General features: G+C 42.0%; 1 protein-coding gene across 3 annotated transcripts in view; it reads right to left on the bottom strand.

Annotated features, from left to right (window-relative positions):
• Positions 1-17,420: 17,420 nt before the first annotated feature.
• The window catches only part of MYB (MYB proto-oncogene, transcription factor), a gene marked incomplete at its 5' end in the record, with an annotated part of 28,816 nt that continues 23,546 nt past the window's right edge, over positions 17,421-22,690 (bottom strand). For all 3 annotated transcript variants that reach the window (XM_080342687.1, XM_080342688.1, XM_080342689.1), the window contains one exon: positions 17,421-19,066. In XM_080342687.1, coding sequence (XP_080198813.1) covers positions 18,950-19,066 — 117 coding nt within the window. In that variant the 3' untranslated portion in view covers positions 17,421-18,949. The remainder of the gene's footprint in view (positions 19,067-22,690) is intronic.

The following is a 22,690-nucleotide window of genomic DNA, read 5'->3' as shown; positions in this document are numbered from 1 at the left end:
GCAAGAGGTGAGACAGCCCTGTTTGGTATGAACTATGTTCGTGTGATTTCATTACGAAGCATGTATACTTTTTTTTGTCTCTCTTGTGAACAAGCTCAGTTTTATCTGACAGCAGTATGACAGCAAAAAGAAGTATTTCTGAGGCCATGTAAGTTAGATGGTCATGTATTTTCTTTCTCTGTGTTATATGTACTATTATTAGTTGCCTTTTTCTTCCTCTAAAATAGCATCTGTAAGATGGACTAGATCAGTGTTGGTGCTTAACAACTGTTCTTTGAGAAAAAAAATGACAGTGAAAGAAGTGTTTTATTCATTATCTCCCTGTAATAAATCTCTAACTTGAGCAAAAATCCTGACCCTGAATCTTTCTCCAGAACTCATGAGCCTGTGGCTATTCAGTTTCAATGGTGCTCTTCTGATGATTTATGGCATGGCCTTGGGTAAACTGAACCTCCACCTCCATTTCTCTGTCTTTAGCTGGAGATACTAATATTTCTCCTGCGGACATCCTGAGAGCTAATCTGTGTAAGACTGTCCTGACAATGTGCAGTCCTCAAGCCCCTGTCTAGCAGAAGCTTTAAAGTTCAGCTGTCATGTACCTGTATGTCTCAGTAAGTGGTCAGCAAACAATCCATATTTATGATGGGACTAAGTTTTGAGTTGTTGGTTTTGTTTTTTTTTTTTTAATGTACTTTTGTAAACTCACGTTTTCCAGTCTTATGGCTTAGCTAGGCAGTTTTGACTGTCTTTTTGGGCTTGCAGTATCAGACATGAGACTGAAGGAGGACTTTGTTATTATGCAGCTGTAGTTGAAGAGTGTAACTTATTACAACACACTCTCCCCTGGCAGCTATAATAGGCTGTAGAGCAAGACCCACTGGAGCTCCAAAACTCTAGGATGGGAGTCTAGCCAGAAAAACTCGAAGCCTTGAAGTATGTTCCATGGCAAGGAAAAAAGAGCTTACTTTTTTCCCTCAGGTTTCTTGCATTCATAAGTGATAATTACCATCAAAACAGAGAGAGAAGATAAATGCTGGATAAGTTGGCAAGGAAAGGACCCAAGTTGCTGTCCTCCACAGGCAGGAATGCCTGCCTGGCATATTGGATGGTGTGCTGATTTGACAACAAAACAGAAATGTGTTAAGCAGTAGTTGAGGAGACCATGCTTATTTTACAGTGCATGAGATAATAATGCCATATCAAGAGATCAGGGGGTTATGCTGCAATTCCAGTGTTCATCTCAATTGTAAGCACACCCTCATTAAGGAGTCGAAGTATCTTTCGATTGAAACAGGACTAATAAAGGCTGTAACCCCTCAGGCTTTTGAAAAACATGCAGCCCAATACTGTGATCGGAGAGGAGAGTTTTCCTGGTGGGTCCTGACCTATGCACCTTCAGTTCATTAATTCACTGAGCAATATGTGTAATTAAAATAAATGCCACTGTCCGATTGGAAATGTCTTATTGTTGAAGAACTTGGTCTTTCCTCATGTCCATTTTTCTTCTTTTGTGATCTCGGTGAATGGTTTGTAATGATCTCATTTTTTCTAAATGCAGGAATCTTTCTCCACAACTCAGAATTAATACAATTTCTGTTCAGGCAATAATGTAGTCAGCAAATGTAACCATTTGGTGCAGAGGAAGGAAATAGTGAGGAATTAACTACATCATATTTTGCTTGGGTTATTTTCCACACCCTTTCCCATTCCCACATCCCTCTGAAAGCACCAAGTCTACTTGAAGTATTAGTCTGAGAATCCCTTTTTGCCTGCAAGTAAAAGGTATTAACTCCAGCCGTATTTAGTTTTATGCTACACAGATAACATATATATAATATATATATGCACAGATAATATAAATAATACAATATATGCTACACATATAATCTATGGATTATATGGCATATAAATTGAATAATCCCACCAACCATTAAAATAATTTGGATTTTGGTGGAAGACAATGGAAGCTGGACATTTCTTCTGAACAGGCTGCTGATGTACAACTGAATGCACTCAATCAACACATTTTATTGTCCACAGTGTGATTCACACTTGGCCCTAAGAAGACTCCTTCCTCTACTGTCTGCTCCCAAGTGCTGGAGCAGCTTTGGGGATAACTTCCACCCCACACTCCTTACACAGGCTGAGGCCCTGTTAACTTTACAATGTGGAAGTCCTGCAGGCATAAATATCTGTATGTTTCATTGCTGGGCAAGTCCCGCTGGTCAGTGCGAGCTGCTCTCGTATACCCTAAAAAGGTCTCTGATTCACCTCTAGGAGAGTTTTATCAGTGGCTCTGGTGGCAGCTGGATTTTAGAGGGTCAGGATAGGAAAGAAGAGCACAAGTTGTCTGGGCCTGAGTGGCGCTGGCCCCTTGTCCAGCTTTCTGCATGCACAGCATTTCCCTGCCCCTGAGGTGCTGCCCTAAGGTGCTGCCCACGGGAAAGCGCTGCGGAGGGAAAGCGCAACTTCAGACTCTGGCTTCTCAGTTGCTGGTACCTCGTGTAGGTCATGTTGACAGCACCTATTGTTCTGAAGCATTTGAAGGGCGTCCAAGTTTTGGCATCATTAGATTATTGCCATGGTGCTTGGGCTGCAGATCCTGTACAATAAAGGAGTTTTACTTTATGTTCAATCACTATGAGCTGTTATCTGTGGCTTTCATCTAGTCTCCATTAATGAAAGAACAAATCATTCCAGGGACTAAATAGATGTTTGACCATTCAAATATATGCAAAGTGATATGATTTATGAATGGGAGGGAGTAGTTTTGCAAGCCTAGAATTCCATTTCCCGTGGAATTGCAATTTAACACTGTGAATCCAGTTAAAACCTGAAATATTAGACTTAAGAGACCTTTACAGCCAGAGAACAGGTTTTGTCATACTACATTACTAAGCTGTATTGCCTTTCAGCTGAAGGTTCCTAATGACTGATATTTCTAAATCCTATTCCATTTCATCGGAGGATGATTGTTTGTTGACACTATTAAAAACTGCTATAAAGAGGTAAAATAACAAACTATTCTCCATGTGTTTTGCTGATTGAAAAAGAAGGATTTGGCTTGTGCTGCCATAAGGAAGACAGGTAAGACTTTGAGAAAGCATCATGTTAAGACCAGAGAGGCTTGAAAGAACTGGGCATCTCCACCACTGAAGACATTCAAAAAGACGTTAAACAAATCTGTTGCAGGAATGTGTCTTAGGCTTTATGCTGCCTGAAAGCAAAAGGAAATGATGACCTCTTGAGATGCCTTCCAACTGTATTTTCTTTTTTTATAGCCACTAATTGTCCAAGGCTTGCTGTTGGGATATCTTGGCAAGGGAAATGTTTTCCCTTTCACCGAGTCTGTGCATGGCATCCTTCAAAGCAAAGGATATGGAAGGCACAACTGGCACAGCCTTGCAAGCCTAACTGCAGCACAGCCGATGATTGCCAAAGCATTGCATCACATCCCAGTGTTCCAGCAGCTCCAGCCCCATGGCAGGCTTCCACCTCTTGGGTCTGGAGGCATTGCTTTCCTTGACACTGCTCCCAAGCAGTGGAGTGGGTGGTTTCACTGAGGGCCAGGAATGCAACTGCAGCTCAGGAATCCCCATCTCCAGGTTGGTGAGGTCTTCTGAACTGTCTTGTTTGAAGTGGATCAGGTAGGGCTCAGCATCAGAGTTGAACTCCTGCCATACCAGTGCGACTGAGCATTTCCCCCTCTTGCAGCCTGCTTTGTCCTTTTCATCCCAGACCTATGCACTCACTGTTTACCAAAACTGCCTTATTTACAACTACTGAGGCTCTGGCAGATCTGAGTTTCATTCTGTCATAACCAGAGAGCAGCCACAAAGTGTCCTTTCAAATTCTTCACCCTGGAAACCGAGGCACTGAAATCATGAAAGCAGAAAGCTTGGCAGAAAAGCAGAGCAAGGCAGTGAGCATCTCCCTTATTTTTAATTCTTACTTCTGTCCCTCCTCCTAACCTAGTCACACCAAAGAATGAGGGTGGAAACAAGCCCAGATGTTGACTGCCTGTTTGGTCCTTCTGTCTTGCCATTACTTGGCTTTTGTTGGTGGATAGGAAACTGTCAATATATTACTTTTTATGGCATATTAAAGGTGTTGGCAGGTCTAATTCAAGTTGCTATGGAAAAACTGATCGTGGCAGAAAAAAATAACCTTGACCAAATATACTTTCCGCAAGGGAAGAAACTCTGCTAGCAAAGTTAGACATGTGCTCATCATGTGATTGGAGAAGGAAAAAGAGACCAGTGTGATTTGAGAGGACCATGTTGGGGTATCAGGTGACTGTGGCAAGAGTTAAGGACCTTTCCCCTCTCTGGCTGTGGTGGGCCTGACCCTGGAGGGCTGGAGGGATTCAGAACAGCTCTGCCATCACCAGTGGGTGGTTTCCATGGAAGCTGTCAGAGTACTAAATATACCCTGGTTAATGACAGCCATTTAGCTAGAGAGGGTGTGAAAATGAGGTACATGTTTGAAACACACAAATAATAACCATGGACATTTTCATTGTATAAATAGTAGGAATGAGATGAAAATGAGAAGCAAAATTTAGGCTACATGTAAATGGAAAAATCCTAAGATTGGGATTGTGAGATCATTTCCCCAGGGGAATAATGGAAGCCTGTAGTTCAGGACTTGAACAACCAGACAGAGGGAACAGTCCTGCATTTTGCATGCACCGTTTGGATTTCCCCCAGCTTCTTTGAGGAAAAAAGTTAGAAGTCATAAGGCTTCTTGGCCACCACTTCTCCTTGAGGATCCAAAGGAATGTTTCATGTTGACGGCTCAGACGAACTGCAGCTTTGGGAATTCTTATCTATCCTCAAATTCTTATCTTTAATTTCAGTTGTTTATATTTCCTGACTTCCTGTCTACAGTGCTTATCCAAGTTTATTGTTCAGTTTTACTATTCCATGTTTAACAACTGCTCCTTTACGCTCAGGAGTTGGCGGTGCTTCAGCAGTAGGTGATTTCTCTGTTTATCTTTACCACCTCATTCAGGTGTTAGAAATAACACACTAACCTTGGAACAGTCTCAGTGATCCCAAGATGCAACGTTTCCTCATACTTTTGCTGTTTGTTTTTTACTTTTGCAGCAACCTTTTTATTTGTGGCACAGTTCGGGACTAGTCATGATTATTTCATTTCTCTATTTGTGTCATTTTAAGCTTAGGTGGCAGGTTGGTGGGGGTTTTTTTTGTCTTTTTTTTTTTTTTAATCTGGTCTATCCTAGGCAAAAAAGGGTTAACTAGTCTCAGTAAAACATTGACAGTCACTAGAGACTGCTGTGACTGAGATGAAAAACAAGACTGCACCTGTATGTTGGCAATTTCAGATAGATTCTGGTCAAGTATTTTCCTCTAGCGCTTTGTTCTGCCAGCTGCCTCTGTGCTTTGGATGCAGGTGGGAGGATGGACTTTGCTATCTATAAAAAAATATAATGGTGAAGACCAACTTCTGCCTCACCTCCCTGGGGATCAAAGTTATTGCATTACCACATAACATGGCAGAACACAAAACAGGCAACAGGCTGTGGGTGCCTATACACCATGTGGAGGTCTCGACTCGAAAGAAATAGCTTGAGATTCTCCCCTCCCTCCCTCCCTCCCTTCCTTCTTTCTTTCTTTCTTTCTTTCATCTTTTTTTTTTTTTAATACACAATGAATGCGTGGAAGGAATCCCAAACTGAGCAATCACATGCAGAAGAGACAAGCCACCACTATATAACACATACTGTGCAATATCATTAGTGCAGTTCCTCGACAGCGGAGCTGTTGTGGCTCTTCCAATAACCCAATGCAAGGCAAAAGATTGCTTGGGAGCACAAGCTGTATGGCTTAACGTGTTCACAAAGAAGTTCTTTCAGAGTCCTTATCAACATAATGCCATAATGTGCTAGTGTACAATGCAAATAAATAGTCCCACCTGCCCGGGAAGGTACCTTCATTGCCCATAGTGGAGCAGCAGATAGCACATGGACTCTTTGAAGGGGCAAGATCTCTTCTCATGACAACACAATACTATTAAATAAATCTCATAACAGCAAATTCTGATTGACACAATGGGAACTTTCTGGGATTGTGTTACACTGTGTCATACACTAAGGCATTTTTGGCATTTTTAACTGCTGTTGTGATAAAAATAAGCAATTGTTTAACAGCAGTATTCAGAAGTGAGATATTTAAATGTCAATGGAACATAAAACTTGTGAGATGGCAGTCTCCATGAAAAGGCCTTTAGCAGGGGGAAAAAACCAAAATATCCAACAGAAAAGTTGAAGAGCTCTACACTCTTTGTGTGGGCTTTGAAAATACTGTCAGAGGCAAAAGACATTTGATTTTTTTCCCTCTTTTTTTTTTCAATGAAACGAACAGATGCTTAATTTAGGTTATTTTCTCAGATTCTTGTTTTACATCACTGCTCTACAAACCCACGCTTTCAAAGTGCCATAAAAGAGGAAAAAATACAGAAGTTGCTAAATGGAGATCAGCCAGTTACAGCAGCTGAAAATAACCTCCATGCATATTGCAATGAGGTATGTGGGGGCTTTGGAAGAAATAGTTGGGTTGGATTTGGGTTTTTTTCAATTTTATTTTGAGCTGCCTATGACCTTCTAATGCTAACCTGTCTTGAAGCAGTGTATGTTTATGTGCAAAACATGGGTAGCTGGCTATGAAATGACATTTGATATTAAGAAAACTGAACAAAATCTTACATCAGGACGCTCTATACCCTCAAAAGAACGACTTTCCCTCTTCTCCACCACTGCCAAAAATACTTTGCTGGCTTGCAAATAGGTCTCTACAGCATCAGGTACCACCATCTGCTGTGTAAGGTGAAATAGCATAATATTTTGTCCAAGGATCTTACCTGGTTTACTACATATACTATGCAAGACTTTGTGTTCTTACAATTCTGTGCTATTTTGGCTTTCTGAAGTGTGTTGTTAAGGCCACGTTTAGGTTTGTGTAGGAAGGTCTTGTCGTGACTCACTTTGCACCACTTGTTTCATATGTAGTCATGGAACACCACTTTGTCCCATGTGTGTCATGTAATTAATGAATGCTCTTGTAGCTGTGATTGCTTAAGGGTGCAAGTGAGATTCTGTTGCTGCTATGGAGAAAAATCAAAGTCTGTTATATTTTTGCCTTAGTTCAACCATTGGTCTAGTAAGCTGCTTTAGGTGGTCTAATAAAAGTTTTGCTCTCCCTATAAACCTTGTCTTACTCTGTCGTAAATGAGTCACTTTTCATTATAGCTGATGAGAACTTGCACATTGCATGGTGCTTGAATGGATTTCTGAAGTTTCTATCCACACTCTAAAGTTTTATATTATGTTTGGCAGAGTATTGACACATTAAGTAAATGACTCATTATTTCTCTTTGTTTTGGAGAGTCGCATGAAACAGTTGCAATGCTGTTCTTATGTCTCATTTTGCATCCAGATATATTAGTAATAGCTAATTATTGTCTTACAAGCAGGTTGATTTTAACATAATGTTTACAGTCTGTACATTTTATCATAGGTGCTGTAAGTAAATATGCAATTTTATGTTGTTGTGAACTCGTATTTGTCATAATCTCAAATTGTTTTCCAAATGCACACACACACGTAGTCATGTGTGGTGTAGTCTATGTAATGCAGTGGGTCTGAAATCTGCAACACTCTGTCAGTAAATAGTGAGGAAAGAGAATGCTGATCACTTATATAAATGTTTTTTTTTTTTCCTTAAATGGACCAAACCTGAAAGGCAAGTGTGATTTTCTGAAGAGAATTTCCTTTTTTAGATGTGTGGAGTCTGAATGAGCCAATTTACTTAAATGTTATGGTGTTTAGCTGTTAGCCTTTCACTTGATAAAGCTTTGCATTCAGCCTGTATTGAATGGGCCTATATGTGAGGGCACACTGGGAAGAACACCCAATGGTGTGTGTTTTGTAGTGGGAATGCAGAAATGTTCTTGATAGACAGATGGTGCCAGACATGTTTGATGGTGTGCAGGGGTTTGGTACTCCGCTTACTGAGCATGTTAATGGGTTCCCTAGTTCATACCTCTGTGTTCTATGTGTTTTAGTCTCTCCTGTGAAATATTAAGAATTTTTCTAGAGATAAATCGCAGGAGTACTGGTGTCATCCTTGCCATACTGAAAAATGTCCATTCAATCCTATGCAAGATTTTTTGTATGAAACATCTAGTTAACTTATTGCAATAAAACTATGTGCAGTAATAGCCAAATACATTGGAATGTATGAGTAGCACAATGGTGATTTCCAGAAGTAAAAATTGCATAATGACACTGACTTAAGATAAAGGGAATGCTGTAGTTCTTAGGATACCTAAAATAAGATCAAATGAAGGTGTTACAACATTTTCCCTGCCAAAGGTTGATTTTGACTGTCAGAAGACAGTACTGCACAATCATTGCATTTTTTTTCTTTCAATAGTACTCACCTCTGAGGCTTTCCTTGGTGTGGGAAATGTATGCGAGTCTAAGCGATATGAAGCTGTATTTTCTTTCAGTCCCAAAGTATAGGGGTTTCTGAAGTATTTGCTGAAACAGCACAGACATTACTGAAGAAGTTTCACAGATCTCCTCCCCATCTTTGTTTTATCTACAGTTCTCTTGTAATGCTATTGAACTGTTCCATTAGCCTTAATATGTTCAGATATGAGTATGAGGAAAGAATGCTGATCCTCATGATGAACTAAGTGCCTAAAATATAAATAGCAATGTGGTTACTGAAGCTTTGCCTATATTCATATGCTTGTTCTCTTTACCTATGCTTATACTCAGAAGGATGTTCTGCATATCTGTTCATTAAAGGCATTTGCATCTTTTCAATTACTTTACTTGAATGTAAAGTGTTGGTGTAAAATGTTGCCCATCTTTTGAATAATCAAAGGCAAATTATCATTTAAAGTATAAATTAAAAGATCATTAAAGCTTGGGAGTACAGTACTTCAAAGTTAGGGGAGTCAGAATTGAGGTTCTCCATGCAATTAATTCACCCTCCTCTTACTCCCCACTTTTCTGTGTATGCATTATAATGCTAATCTTAATTACACATATTTACGTGTGTGCATACACTAACACACACATTTACATCTGGCTCCTACCCAGTAGTTCTCATTGCATCCAACTTGCCTTTACACTCGCCTTGCTCAGCAGCTCTCCACGTTCATGTGAGGTAACCTCCTTCTTCCCACGTTGGCTCAGCGAGGGGCAGTGGGACCCCCCTTAGGGAGGGTAGCAGCTGAGCTCAGACCCTGTGTGACATTGCACCAGCCCCAGCAGTGAGGAGCAAGGTCACCGATGGCCACCTGCAGCCCCCAAGCCCCAAATGGGTGGTGTGTCCTGCTCAGGGTGGGAGCAAGGAGTGGAGCTGAGCCCAAACCAGACTGAGCCTCCGGTGCTCCTGTGCCAAATGGGTTGCTTAGAGAGCATGACTTGGTCAAATCTATATGGCTTTTCTTAGGAATAAGAGTCACACTTGACGTTCTTGCATAAAATTTCAAGTCCATCATCTGAAGCATGGTGGCAGGAGAGTTTCTTAATTGGAAGTAACGTAAAAATATTTTAACTGGGTATCATGGTTTAAGAATAAATAACAGCGGGAAGCCTAAATGGATTTTTAATCACAGGCATATGCAATGCAAAACAAAAAGTCAGTTAAAGTTCACGGACTCATGCTAACAGCTATGCTAACTAGGCCTACCAGGGCAAGGAGAAACTAGTTTTCCTCAACCTCATTCTCAGAAAGGGCTGAACCGTTTGTGCTACAACTTTTTTTTTCTTCGATATTTCTCTTTCTTTGTTTTCCAATCTAGAGTGTGTGCTCTAGTCATTCTTCTACCTGTGGTTAGTATTATTCAAAGAAGACACACTCTAACTGAAACTTTGAGTTCCCTGCAGCTAATCCAGTACCACCTTGCTTGTCTGAGGATCCTGAAAATACTTAAAATAAACATGTTTTTCTAGGTGGACAAGGCTGCCATTCTAAACCAAATGAGAACGAGAAAAAGAAACCTTAGCTAAGAAGAGTCTAGGTTTTCATCAGAACTTTGCATATGGTCTACAACCCTGAAATGTGTTGATAATTTAAGTAAATATTTTTCTACTGAAGGGCATTTGCCAGGTACATTTTTGGCTGAACATCAGCAATTTTGCAGCAGCGGATGATTGTGCAAGGCACCTATGAAGATGAAAACGGTAGTGGTCCACTCTTCCCTGTGTGTAGAAGGAACATGTGGCTGAAGTGTCACATCTGGGGTACAAGTTCTGATTTTTTTTTTCAAATCTTAGCAGTAACTCGCACAAGCCTAAAATAAACAAGGCTCAGATTATCTGTGTTTCATAATATTCTTAACAGCTAATAAGTAATCTGTGTGTGCTTTTTCACACAACCTTGATGAACAATTCTGAGATATAAAGCTGTGGGATAAATTTCATCAGTCCCAGTGAAAATATAACTGTTGTGCAGCCCTGAAAACTGTAGATTTGCAGATACCTGAACCACGATGGGAAGCCAAACATTCACAGGGTATCCTGGAGCCCATGATTTTTTCAGTCAAACTTTCTAAATCCTCCTGAAGAAGATGGGATGGCTGTGACACAAGTTGACCAAGCATGTTGTCTGATCAGCATGGACAGCTGTGGCTTTAAACAATGACAGCCATTGTTAGGTCAATTTTGAAGTAGGTCCTTAAAGTTAATGTGATTATGCAAATGTTGCCCTAACTACCGTGGCTGTCTTATATCCTTCACAAATGACTGCATTGTCACTTTTCATTACGTGCACACAGTCCTGGTGGCTTGGTGGTATCATTGTATCTCTCGGAAATAGACCATGTAAAGGCCATTCACTGTTGGCACTGCATTGTGCTTTTCCCTGAACAGACCAACCTTGACCCACAAATGAGGGTGGTAGGGATTTTCAGGCTGAAACCTGCGTGTGTTATTCACATGATTACTCCCATTGACTTGGCTGGAAACTCTTGCATGAGGCATGGAAGAACTAGGTTAAAACATGGATGTGAAATTAAGTCCAGTCCACTCTAAACTGTAGTGTATCTGGACAAACCTCTGACATCTTAATTTGTAAGATAAATGGCTTTGTGTGAAATCACTTGCAACACACATTTAAACACCAATCCATTGTTCACTGGGGAAAAGAAAATGCCTCAGACAACTTCAGTGTGTGTTTTTCTCTCTGGTGTCTTTATTATTAGTAGTAGTAATTTCATTTTAATCATGAAATGCTCTTTTACAGAAATCTGTGATCAAAAATGAGGAAGCTGAGAGATCTCAGGATCCATGTGTTCTGGAAGGTGGCAGATTTCAGACGACTCATCAGTTGGAGGACATGACTGATTTCAGACTCTTGGTTATATTGCTTTCAATGAAAACCAGTGACTTGCAGTTTCAGTTCTCATCACAGAAGACGTTCTCACAGCAACCTCTTGTTTGGATCGTTTTCTCTTTTTCTGAGTGTGGAGTCTGATGTTTGTCTGAATTCTCTCCTTCACAATTTCTGTTTTGGTGGCCAAAAGTCTCCATGACCCAAGCACACAATATACAGCCTGTGATAAATTCAGATTGCTGGCAGAAATTTGGGCCTCCTCAGTAACATATCCTTCCTTTAATTTTAATAGTATAAGTAAGTGTATATATAGAGGCATGCAAATGTATATATAGAGAGATACATGGATATATTTGCATGCACTTATTTAACATTAGTAAATGTAGAAGAAAATCACCACCTCCCAGGGAAGACAATGCTTCTTGTTTGCTGACTTGCAGTATCTCTCTGATGAATTAGAACTTCCTCTGGAGATTCAAGGTCTTGGAAACTGCAAATGCAGCACACCATGTTGCTTGGTTGTGTTATTCTACATGCAATTTCTCATAACATTCTCATCACTGTAACAACTGAATGTTACTCCAGAAGTAGGGTGACCTTTGCCAGCCCATGTGAAGAGCCAATAGAAATCTGGTAAGTCCAAACCTACCTTTGGAGAAGTTGGGCTCTCTTTCTTTCACAAAGTCTGGCTCTACTGGGAAGTTTAAATTAGAGTATGAAAACCCGCTTTGTCATAGCAAGGCTGAAGCTGTAGCACCCTCAGCATCAGCTTCAAGAGAGTACAGGAGTATGTTTGGGACATTGAGCCTTCTGGACAACTTCCTGTGCTCTAGACAAATGCAGGTTTCTGTTACTGGAAATCCTTTGAAAAAAAGTCAGTTATGGGTGATAAAGAGGAAGGAAGAAGAGCTTGTACCACTCTAACAGTTAGGAAAGTATCATTTAAATTTTCACATCCAATCTACTCAAATTGTCATATAAAAACCTAGTTGCTCCATTGATCAGCTGCCAGAGAGGATGGTAACACATATTTTTTTGGATGTCAGACAGACAGTATAGCAAACCTCAAAAGTGACATCTTAATAATGGAAGGTAAAAAAAAAATCCAGCAACTTGTTTTAATCATCATGTAATCCACTTCACTGCTTTGCGATGCCTGTGGCAAAGTCACAGGGCAGGTGTGTGTCGGGTTGACTCTTCTCTTGTGGCAGTGGGGCTTTTTTGTGAGACCCAAACAACAGCTTTGCTAACGGGATGCAATGCAAGTCTTGGCTAGGAAGTGATGTGCTTTAAAGCGGTGATGGAGGGGTGACTATCACATCGGCTCTGTAGCTTATCATTGTACGAACTGCATTTATATTTGTTATGGGTTTTCTGTTAGAGGATGTGGCCACAAATCAGAGGTTGGCAAGGAAAGGATTACTCTAACTTCTCTGATTAGAGAAAGCTAAGGGTGCACCTGAGCTGGCATTAGCTCAAGAGACCTTGCCATGAGTTGCTGCTCCTGGGTTGCCACCACAGGACCTTCATGGAGAATCAGGAGAACTTGTCCCTGACCTGGGCAGGTGGGAATCTGCTCAGAACACGCCAAAGCTGTGCATAATGTGCCCCATCCTGCCTGTTCCTGGTGGGCAAATCATCCCCAGTGAAAGGCTTTTGTGCACAGATGGAGCCTGACCAGAGCATGGTACTTGAGATATAATCCAAGTTTGCTTTTTAGTGAAGCAGATTGCTGAACCTGGGCTTAAGAGGAGCACCATCATGAGTGCATGGGGCCCCTCTCCTGACTGAGAGTGGCAGAGGCCCATTAGCCCTGAGCAGGAAAATGATCCTCACAAAGTGTGGGCTTGAGCATGCTGAGGTCATGGAGCCCACTGACTTTTTTCAATCAATTTTGAGCAGGGTTTGGGCTAGACCCCATCAGGGGTGTGTGCACTGGTGAAACGGAGCTGAACAGCCAGAAACAGCTATGGGGACAGAGCGGGGGTGGGCAGGAGGATGAGGAGAGCTGAAAAGCTAAGTATTGTCTTTATTAGTTCACTGAAAGATATTTTAGGCCTTTGACTGTAGCAAACCATGGCTGTTTCTCTGCTTTATTCTTAGGTGCAGCGAGACTTGGCTTGGGCAGGTAGGAGCCAAAGCCCTGTGCAGCTTTCCATTTCCCTGGCAGCAGCACAGGTTAGCGGCACCTTTATCTGCACAGGAAGGCTGAACCGGCGCCTCCGAGGTCTCCGCTTTGAGCCAGTAGGAACACAGATACCGAAAACCCATCGCTTAAATAGTCATGGCCTCCCTTCCCCTTCAGATAAACCCTGTGCTGATGTATGCTGATGAGAGAGTTCATGAAGCACTGGAGGCAGCGGGGAGCGATAGGCGCAGGCAGGAAAGCACACCTGCAGGCGCCCTTTTAAGAGTCTCTGGGTGCTGACTTTATCGGGAGGGCCACAGCTGGGCTGGCAGGAACAGGGAGGTGCAGAGGTGGTCTCTATGGTTAGTCTAGAAACCTGTTTGGGGAGAGCTTCCTGAAACTTTCTTCTCCGCTGTTTGCAAGAGCTTGTCTGGCAGATGTGTGTGCAGAGCACATCTTGGAGCTGTAGCCATGAGCTACTTGATTTAATCAAGTAGTAAAAGTTGTTCCCCCATGAAATGAAATTTCCTCAGGTGTAAGTCAAGCGAGCTTGTAAATGTGGATATATGCTGAGAAGCAGGGACTCATTAAAAAATATCAGTAATTGTTCTGATACTCAAATGGATTCGAAAAATGCCTTGTAGAAATGTCATGTATCAAGAGGCATTGTAAAAAAAACCAAAAAAAACAAAAACCAAACCCACCTGATAACAAATAGTTTATGGAAAAATAATGGCAGAGTTAATACATTTTACAGCCCTTAACAATGAGCTGTATAACCAGTGCCAGCTTGCAAGCATGGCTGAAGGCAGAATTTGGACCTCTATGGTCTGTTTTCACTATCTTACCTGTATCAGTCACTGAGAGCAAAAAAAGTCACAAACAAGTTTATGCTGGCACCACGGTCTTCAGTGAAAACTGCTGAGACATTGAAGTCAAGTCAAAAAAAATAAAAGGCAAACAAAGGGAACAAGTGCATTTGGCCAGGAAACACAACTTCTGTTTGAATTAAGGCATTAGCCCATTAGCCTGTGATTGGAAGATGTGGCCAGTGTCTTTCCTTGGCCACAGAGGCAAAGGAGCTTCATGGAGAATCAGGAGAACTTGTCCCTGACCTGGGCAGGTGCGAATCTGCTCAGAACATGCCAAAGCTGTGCATAATGTGCCCCATCCTGCCTCTTCCTGGTGGGCAAACCATCCCCAGTGAAAGGCTTTTGTGCACAGATGGAGCCTGACCAGAGCTCCGCCATTGCTCCTGAGCAATACCTGGGCTGAATCCACCCATGCTAGTGAACAAGGAAGCAAGCAAGATGCAGATCAATGCCTCAAAATCATTCTTTCCTGAACTGTTTTTTAACATGCTGTTTTCCATTTTTGTGTGTTTTTTTAAAAAATACATTTCTATGAACAAGGGCTTTCTCTGTCCTTTGCCATCGCCCCTGTCTCAGGGCTGAGGTAGAAATACAATTGCATATGGCAGGGGTAAGAGGAGGTGATAATTATAATGCTTCAATCACAACCCTACAGAAACACCCTTTGCTTATGAGCCTGTCTATGTGGGTTTGAGGGAGGGCTGGTGGCCATCGACTTAGCTGGCCTGGATGAGAATCAAGATCACAAATACTAACAAAAAAATCTTTTCTTCTGGCTCTTTTGAAGGATCACTCTGTGCTACAGAATGCTCAATGCTGCGCTCTGTGCTCTACCCTCAGCAGACTTGTTCTTTTGGCTCCTAACTACAAAGTGTGGCTCTTTATTCAAGCTGTAAAGATTTTTTTCCCAAACCAGTCCAAGCCCTGGCACTTTTTCAGTTTAGGCTTATAGCTGTCACATAGGTCACATTTGTGGCAGCTGAACCCCTTGGGACTCTCTACAGAGAGAGCTGGAGAATTACGGGGTCTAGCTGGGAAACACCTCATGCTTTGGTATTTTCCTTTATTTTTGCCCTGGCTCCTTTGCGTCTTCATTTTTAATTAGTGGCACATGCTGAAATGATAATTTAAATTCTTTTCAGAAATCAAAAGAATTCCCACTGACAACATTATTAAGTTATAATTACAGTGAAGAAAAAGGTTAATAGGAATTTGAGCCAAATATCTACTCTCCATTAAATGAGAACTTGACTGAACCTGTTTCCCCTTCATTTTGGTAGGTTACTCCAGGTTTTTGTGGGTCCGGGAAGGCTATACACCTGTGCAAAAGGCCACTGCAAGGCCAAATAGCCATTGGTGAGACCATTTACATGGGACTTGTCTTGGATAGGTCTCACCTGACCAATGCTCAAGACGGAATTTAACAGGCAGGTAGGACTTCTCTCAGACCTCTGAAAGAATGATGTGTATTTCAGGCAGTAAGCAGAGCACGGTCACGTGGGGATATCTGTGTGAGAAACATATGTAGGAGGTGGCACTTTATTGCAAAGAAAACTTGGCGAGTATTGGTGGAGGAAAAATTATCAGGTTCCTGGGCTACAGCATTCAAACAAAGCCTCTTCCTTTGCTCGTGCTGAGCACCACATGCATGCAGAAACATATGCAAATCAGCCTTAATCTACTTAGTGTTTTGCATTTTCAATGAAGAAAGGGAGAAAAAACCCATTTTCCTCTGTATTAGCTTGAAGTGTTCCCATGAACAAGACAACTATTGCAATCGTTTTCCGTGTTAAAAAGGTTTTTTAAAGCAATTGAAGGTGTAGGAGAAAAAGAAACCTAATCCTTATGCTGGGCACCTGTAGGGTGATCCTTCGTGTTCCCGGCACTGCTCCACGCCGTGGACTAGATAGTGATCTGTTTAAACTCAGCCATGCTTGGTGCAGTTACACGTGGAGCCCTACAGGGCAAGAGCTTTACTTCGAAGATCCATTGTAAGCTTGGTGGTTTTTTTCCTTTTTTTTTTTTTCTTTTTTCTCTTTTAAGCTGTACGGTGTTGCTTAAGCTGTGGCATGCCTCAAAGGCAGACCTTTCCCTCTTCCCAAGTTGCACACCATCAGCTCCCGCAGTCCTCCCTCACATCTTGCACAAGTGTTTCCTTTGCACAGGCTGCAGAGTTCCCAGTCTCCGTAATCCATACCCAGCACTGGGGTCCCGCCTGCAGTAACCACCGCAAAATTGCTGTCTCTCCCCGAGCCTGCCAGCTTTTGATGAGAGCTCGAACCTCATGTGGGGGCAGATGGGAAACACAGGCAAAACCTGGAAGAGGCTGCTGGAAGCACCGTTCCTTTCTGGTGCTGAAAGCCAGAAGCACATGGGAAAGCACCTCACAGAGGATGTGAAAGGCCGTTTTGCTCCTCTTTTTCTGTGCACTGCGTGGCCTGCAGGCCAGCATGTGGCTTGGGCTGGGAAGACTGGGCAGGCTGGTGGGGAAGGAGTAAAAAGGACTGGAAGGTACCTTCAGGATGGACACACCTGCAAACAGGAATCTGAAATCTGCTCTCAAGAGTATCAGTCTGACTTCGGAGCGCTTGTAGCAAAACTTAAATTTCAGCAATTTCTCTTCAAACTACTGAATAAAAAGCAACTTTTTTCATGGCAGGTTCTGTTTTTATTTTTGTTTGGTGACTACTTTTACTCTCCAGCTTTCCTGGGGCTGAACATCCTCAGCACTTACACTGCATGGGAGTCTGTGGGTTTGCCCAATTATTAGCTGTGCAGTGTAACACACCAGGGTTTCAAAGTATATACTCACCTCTGGTTTCTTAAAATAAGCGTGAAAAAAAATCTGTTGTACAGTATAGGAGCTCCAGACTCTTTTGCTCTTATTCAGTTGGTTCCTGATCTGATGGTCTTAGGTGAAGTATTTCAGAAGAAGAGCAGTTTTGCAGAAAAGGTGCAGAAAACCTCTCAGCGGCTGAAGCTGACCTGGCCTTGGTGTCACTAGGGTTGTACCTCAAGCCTACGACATGCTAAATGCTCACTGCTTTGTGCTGTGCTCCTTAACGTCCTTAACAATCAATGAGAACCCAGGATGCTGAGGCTGCCTATGGTGTGCAAAACTCTATTCCTTACTTATCTAAGAATGCTGGAAAATATCTTCTTGTCTTGATTGTTGCCTATAACAACACCACCAAAACAATGAAGACAAACAAGATTAGGAGACCATGAGGGTTTAAGTACAAAAGAACACACTTTATTTATCTACAAGGCAGTACATTGTCATATAAAAAATTAAGTGCAGATGAAGCTGCACTAAATGGTATTAAGGCAGCAAAGTCAAAGGCTGTTATAAAAAACAAAATAAACAATAAAAAAAATAAAATCAGTGTTTTGCCATATCGATGAAGATTTGGTATGGCAGTACAAAGAACCATATATTTCTAAGAACCTGATTCGGTACACAAGATCCAAGTTAGGGAACAACTAGCTAGACATGGAACAAAACAGACAACATGAACAAGACAGTGTTCTCCCAAACATATGAAGGTGCAATTCATGCTGTTGCAAACCAATGAGAAATAAAACAACACATCCAGACAAAAAAAAAATCTCCCAGGAACAGTGTTCAAAAATATTGCTCATAAAAAAGGGGAAAAAATATAAATGATGTAAAAAAAATCAAAATAAAAAGGTCTGAAATGCTAGTGCATAGTCAATTTGCTAACATCAACATTTGTTTTCTTTCCATATAAAGCTCTACTGCTTCTTTTACACTAGCAGCATGTCTACACGCTAAGGTCTGTAGCAGCAAAACACAGTATTCATTTGGCATTTACAAAATTAAATTACTGAATAAAAATATAATTTTTCTCATAAATCTATGTTTCATACAGTAATATTTTTAAAGCAAGCTAATTACTCCCCCCAAACAGAAACACACAATGTATCATGATCTAGAACCATAACAGAATGAAAGAGTATTTCAAGAGGCATAGATGTCTGAGCATTCACAATCTTGATCAGTCCTCCCCCTTTGCACAGACTGGAGTTTGTAGTAATGCTTTTCACTTCAGTATTTTACACCAATGCATTTTGTTCAGTGATTTAAAATTTATCTGTTTGAGTACCTGCTCTTTTATTATTATTATTAAAAAAAAACACATTAAAAAAAGAAACAAACAAAACCCCACCCCTGGATAGCACATCACTGAAAAAAACAATACTGGTGTATTAGGTCTGCTTGATCTCAAAAAGTACAAAAAAAAATTACCTTTATTATAAGTCTGCACTTAAGATCATTAATTACTGATTCAATCTTAATACCTAATAATTTAGGCAAGTATCATTTATTAAAAAAAAAACAAAAACAAAAACCAAACCTCTCAAGTTGGGTGAAATCCAACAAGAATATATATGCTGAGTGACTAAATGCACTTTGTGCTGCTCCCAACTGTTGTACCACAACAAAGATAGGCTCTTCTCCCATTCATGAAAAGTTTTCATGCAGAGGAACAGGAACGTCCCAGCGGAGGTGAAGTGTTCTCAAAACCATAATGCTTCTCTGTCCGTCGACCCTTTCACATCACCAGAGTCCGGGTGGGGAAGGCGGCCATGTACTTGCGTGCCTGATCCGTCAGGGCTATCTGGTCCTCGATCTTCCCACAGGATGCAGACTCCCAGGTGTTGTTCAGGTGCTAAATTAGAAGCAGGCAGAGAGATTTGGGGTGAACATCACGTGATTTTTTTTGCAGCCCCAACCGAAGCCAGGCTCACTTGCCATTCATTAAGTGTTGCATGAACATGCAGTAGGATGTTGTTCAATCTCCAAAGAAACTGAAATCTCAACACAACAGAATAAAAAAACATCACCCCTACTTCTGAATTAGTGACTGGATGGGGCGGGTAGAGCAGAAGACCCACAGAGAGGCTCACTGCAAGAACCAGGACCCAACCCCCCCCACTCCTCTCTCAAACAGTGTCTTCTCTATGAGACAATATCTATAGCCTTGCTTTTAATCCTTCCTTCTCGTTAAAGGTCTGAAAAGATAACTTACTTGCAGGTGGACTTTACAGTCAACAGGCCACAGCCAGGCTAAAGCCCACAGTTAATAATGCTCAGTACTCACACACAAATTCCTACCAAACCTCCGTTATAGAGATAGAGCTGCTCTGCCCCTGTGTTCCCTAAATGAACCTGACGACCTCGACAGCCCAGCCGCAGCTAACACGAAGTCCCGTGCTCAAAGCTGCTTTCACCTGCGCACAGCGACGGGCACGTGTCCATGAGCAGAGCTCCTCCGGCAGCGGGAAAGAGAGGGTGTGCGGGGGGGTGACTCTCAGCAGAAACAGCATGTTAATTATCGCGTAAGCCATTTCACTTCTTGTGGTATTTATGGAGGTTACAGACACCATTTAGTATAATGTTAAAGTGAGATAAACATATCTGCAGAGGGCTGTTCGCACAGTATTTATTTACTCACTACACATGTGAGATGTTTCTCATTGCCTTGAGCTATAAACAGTAATGAAATTTCAAAGCTCCTGGAATTTACAAGTATACACACACATTTATACACATCTTTTTTTCTGTTGAACTCCTTCACTTAGTCTGCTTTTCCACATCAAGATACTCCCTAAGCCCTAAATAAAAACTCTATTATTATATGGAGCTAGTTGTATGAATACCCTGCATTCAAACAATGTGCTCAATGGAAAACTGCCTGCCAACAGTGGGATCCCAGTACTGTTGAAGACTGATAACATTTACACCCAAGATACACTAACAAAGACAAGTTAGGAGAAACCCTTCTCTATCTTCTTCTGTTTTAAGCAAGGATCATATTTGTAGTTCAAGATCTACATTGCTCAACAAGATGACCAGAGCCTTCTCAACATTTAGGACATTGGGTGAAGCATAATTAGTGGACTGCAAACCACCTGCTAAGAGCAGAACTGTCCTGGCATGCCAATGGCTCTTTATGCTGCTTCTTCTACTTGCTAACTGTGTAAAAGGATCCTTAAATTTTTCTCTGGCCTAACTGTTTAGAGCAGAGCTGTCAAACTCATTTTCACTGAGGGCTACATCAGCCTCACAGTTGCCTTCAAAGGGCTGAATGTAATTTTAGGACTGTAGGAGTAGTTATGTTTATACAGTCCTGAAATTACATTTGGCCCTTTGAAGGCAACCGTGAGGCTGATGTGGCCCCTGGTGAAAATGAGTTTAGCACCCCTGGTTTAGAGAATACTCTTCTGACTGTAAACAGTGTTATCTGAGACATATGTTTAGCAAGAGACTAGGCAACATATGAAATATAGATAATTTCTCATAACATGCCTTAATCAGGGCACTGGTGTTATACAAACACAAGGACTGAGGTTCTCTTCCTTGTGGGGCTTACAGCCTAAAAGGGACAAAAACAACGAGTAAGTAAGCAGCGTGGCCAAGATAAGGGAAAACATGTTAGTTCTCTGTGAACTACTGCTGGGCTTCCCTAGACACGGCTTTCCATTCCTTCTTCCCTATCCTCTCCTCAAGTTTCAAATACTGTCTCTGCTCCTGACACCTTTTTGCAGGCAAAACTCCTGCTGAGCTTCAGCGAGACCTCCCCATGTGAAGGAGAACCAGGTCAGGCCTCAAATCATTAAGCTTCTGCAGCTTTTTGTGGGAAAGCGCATCTGTGAAGCGAACAAACATGCTGCACACCTTCTTCTAGAGTGGTTCAACCTGGTCTGGTTGTATACCTTGTGCTGTGGCTCAGCCTAGGGCACACGCCACAGCCAAAAAGCAGGTGTGACATACTTTCTGCATGCCACAGACACACATGTGACACGCCACAGCTTCTTTTATGTTTTGATTAAACAGCTTCCAGGGTAACTTTTTCAAAGGCACATCAGCTGGGAACCTACAGCCTCCTGTTGATCTTCAGTGGGATGGACTCAGGCACCTGTGAGTATTTTACTTGATTGTTTTACAGGTATTTGCACCAGGGACCAAATTAATGCCTGGTACAATGCCGTTGGTCTTATTGAGAAGTCAGATTTGGTCTTTACACCTCAAAAGCAGTTGGTAGCTCCAGAATATCTGTCATTTCAAAGGAAAAAAATATGTGTCCAACTAGTATTTCCCTGTGATCCCCCAAAGCTTCAATACACTGGTCTTGAAATGAGAGATCAGCAGTCCCTTAAGTAACTGAAAACACATATGGAAAAGTCCATCTGTCACAGTGTGTCAATTTTTAAAAAACAGAAGTAACTTCAGGCAAGGAGTGTCCTGATTTCATAAATTAGGCTTAATCGTTAGTATCTACACTGAGCTCTTTGTATTAACAGCCATGTGCTTAGAAAAGAGAAGAAAAAAAAAATAACAAATCTGTATCCTGATATCTCCAACATCTCAGCAGGCTGCTACATGTCACTCATTCCACTGAAAGCCTGGTCTTGGTTTAAGCCGATGTCAGCGCAGCAGCAGCCGCTGGGGCAGGCAGCAACCCCCTGCCATCCTGCTGCTGTCGGCTGCTGGGGAGCCACAGAGCAGCAGCGGGGAGCAGACCGGGCCAGCGGCAGGAGGACCATCTACAGCCCTGACTTGAGCCTGCTTGGAATCTACTCCAAGAAGTTTTGACCCTTGTATGGTTTTACCAGAAAGACGTGACGCTATTTTGTTCTTCCTAGGACAATTTATAAGAAGAGAATAACTTTGTACTCTCGCTGATAGTGGTGAGAACTTCGCTCCAGTAAAGAATGTACAATTAGACCCAAAGTAGTATACTTACTGAAGTAGTATATTTACTAAGACAGTTTTCAGTTCTATCCCAGGGAACTCAGGTAACATTTTAAAGTGGATATTTTTAATAAACATTTTCTGTCTGAAGCCTTGGCTGTCAGCAGCCAACCCCAAACAAAGCACAATGCCTTTGCCTTGCCAGCCCCGCAGTGCCAGAGGCACGTGTGGAAGTCATCCCAGTGACAGAAGTTTTACTTCCCTGCTTGGCAGAGAGCGCCGGGTCCCCTGACCCCAGCAGAACTCCGTGCCGGCTCTGGGCACACACAGCTATAACAGCACTTAGTAAAAAGGGAAAAGCACACCACCTCTTTCCAAGCCAGCACCACAGCCAGTGTTGAGAGGGCTCCGTTACGGGAAAGTGGCAGCGCCCAGCAGAAAGCAGCAAACATCTCAAAAGAGAAGAGACCTGGGCTGAAAGCTAGACCCATTGCAGGAAAACAGCACAGAAACTCAAGTCAGACCGTTCCTTTTGCAGAACACTCATTGCAGCTCCTCTATCACATTTAAAGGTCCAACTCTGCAAGTCAATCGATGG

Source organism: Nesoenas mayeri, assembly GCF_963082525.1.
Source record: "Nesoenas mayeri genome assembly, chromosome: 3".
Taxonomy (NCBI): Eukaryota; Metazoa; Chordata; class Aves; order Columbiformes; family Columbidae; genus Nesoenas; species Nesoenas mayeri.
The sequence above is the reverse complement of the archived record's forward strand: the minus strand, read 5'-3'. Positions and strand labels throughout refer to the sequence as shown.